A 2,425-nucleotide genomic window follows, 5' to 3' on the forward strand; every position below is an offset into this window, starting at 1 on the left:
CCCCCCCCCTTATCAACATGCTAATGTCATGTGTAAATAAAACCTTTTTCACTTTCATTATATACCTTATTTTAGACCCAATGACCTCATCACAGGGTCCCAGTGCTTCTCAATATAAGGCAGTCGGATCATGGACAACGGGGCAGGGCTGGGATTTCAGAGCAGCAGGGGCTCTGTGTTGTCAGTTCACTACAGGAGCTTAGGAGCCAGCTGGATTTCTGGCTGAATCAACCAATAATTTTCAGTTCTTGATTAATTTACCTTTTGTTATAGTTTTGTTTTTTCCTTTTTTTTTGCCCAGACATAACCCATTAGAAATACTTGTGTGACCCTGTTGACTCTTTTTGATGATGTCATCACTAGTTGCTGCAATTCTATCAGCTGAACGATTGAGATATACATTGTAAATAGAGTTTTTTTCTTTATTGTTGTTGTCAGGAAGCGGCGGGATGATTGAAGGATACAGTCCCGTTGTTCAGTCCCTTCTGGGGACTCTGTTCACGTGGGGGCTGACGGCGGCCGGGGCGGCTCTGGTGTTTGTCTTCTCTACGGGTCAGGTGAGCGGGACGGAGAATTCCTCTTCCATGGTTCTGAGATCCATTTCTTGTCTTGTATCTGATTCAATGTATCAGTTTGCATCTTGTCATCACACGTCTCTGGGCTCGTATACACAGGCCTGGGACCCCCATGGGGAGATCAGACTTGGGTTGCCGACCCCATGGAGACCACCTTACGGTAACGCCCACCTGTGATGCTGAGCCTCCATGATTGACAGAACTGAAATCCAATGAATGAGAGGAGCGCATGGGTGGAAGTCAGTCCGGAGGATTGGGAGTCCCTAGGCGTCCTTGTAACTTCCTGTGCACTGAGCAACGTTAAAAGCGTTTCAAACTATTTCCTGTGAACTACACAACTCCTCCTCCCTAGGTAATCGAGATGAGTAGAGGGGGGAAGGTGTTTGTAGTTCAAGTCAACGGAACAGTCTAGGGCAGTGGTGGCGAACCTTGGCACTCCAGCTGTTTTGGAACTACAAGTCCCATGAGGCATTGCAAGGCTCTGACAGCCACAGACATAACTCCCAGAGGCAGATGCATGTTGGGATTTGTAGTTTTGGAACAGCTGGAGTGCTAGGGTGACACCACTGGTCTAGGGTGACAACACTAGAACTTTCCTAGTCTCACGTTTTTGTTGAGATTCGGCAACAGGAACAGAAATGTTTTTGTTTTTTTCTCTTTACTACAAGTGCTGTTTTTGGGGTGCGGGCCCTTGAAGATGAAATCGCGGACTCTCGTACCTTTTGAACAGGAATTGATTCTCGGTGCCGCGTACGCTCCAACGTTTCTCTTTTCTATTCCTCGCCCTCAGCGGTCGGGAGGAGCCTCACGAATACTTCAATAACCCGATTATCCGCACTCAATTCTCATGTAAATTGCCTCAACCGCCGCGGCGGCCTTCGTTTCCCGAAGACGTAATCCCATAGATCGGCTACCTGCCGGCCCCGAAATTCAATTAGTATTATTGTCTTCTATGTATAAAGTAGCGGATGATGCGTCCTGCGCGGCCGAGATGTGAATGCGCGATAGCCCCGGGGATACGTTACACCCCCCCCCCGTGCGTCTATCCATACTCTGGGGGAATGAGTTGCGAGTTGTTCACCGTAATTTTCGGCAGCGCTGGGTTTCCATCTCTAATTGCCTCCCATCCCCCGCTCAGAAGCAATCTGAAGGCCTTTTTTTTTTTTTTAAATAAAAAGGTCAATCAGACACTGAAGCCCCAATCTCACCTTTCCGGCCCGTTCCCATAACGCACATTGTGTTACATGTAACCATTCCAGCTACACTATATTGCCAAAGTATTGGGCCCCTCCCCCTCCAAATCATTGGATTCGGGTGTTCCGTGACATTTCCTGGCTACTAAATATTCCGCGGTCACCTGTTACTGGGATTATAACAAAGTGGGAGCAACTGGGAACAACAGCAACTCAGCCAGGAAGTGGTCGGCCACGTCACATGACAGAGCGGGGTCAGCGCATGCTGAACCGCACAGTGCGCAGAAGTCACCAACTGTCTGCAGAGCCAATAGCTACAGACCTCCAAACTCCATGCGGCCTTCAGATTGGCACAACAACAGTGCGTAGAGAGCTTCATGGAATGGGTTTCCGTGGCCGAGCAGGGAGTTTCGTCTTCTCATTGTTTCCCGGTGACCTCAGTCACAAACTGGAAGTGATGGGAGATCCAAACTTTTGCACATTCACCTCAGTCTCCGCCCTCGAGGAGCTTGCAATCTAAGGTCCCCATCTCACATACACACAGACCGGAGCCAATTAACCTTCCAGCATGTCTTTGGAGTGTGGGAGGAAACCCGTGCAAGCAAACTCCATCCAGATAGTGACCTGACTGTGATTCGAACCGGGGACCCCCAGCGG

The 2,425-nt window shown here is 49.2% G+C and overlaps 1 protein-coding gene across 1 annotated transcript in view; it reads left to right on the top strand.

Annotated features, from left to right (window-relative positions):
- SLC39A11 (solute carrier family 39 member 11) overlaps positions 1–2,425 on the top strand; it is a 204,503-nt gene that overhangs the window by 5,190 nt on the left and 196,888 nt on the right. Inside the window, exon 2 of the mRNA XM_018570330.1 lies at positions 439–557. Within this exon, the coding sequence (XP_018425832.1) occupies positions 450–557 (108 nt within the window). The 5' untranslated portion in view covers positions 439–449. The remainder of the gene's footprint in view (positions 1–438; positions 558–2,425) is intronic.

Source organism: Nanorana parkeri, unplaced genomic scaffold (assembly GCF_000935625.1).
Source record: "Nanorana parkeri isolate BGI_ZX_2015 unplaced genomic scaffold, ASM93562v1 scaffold1507, whole genome shotgun sequence".
Classification (NCBI taxonomy): Eukaryota; Metazoa; Chordata; class Amphibia; order Anura; family Dicroglossidae; genus Nanorana; species Nanorana parkeri.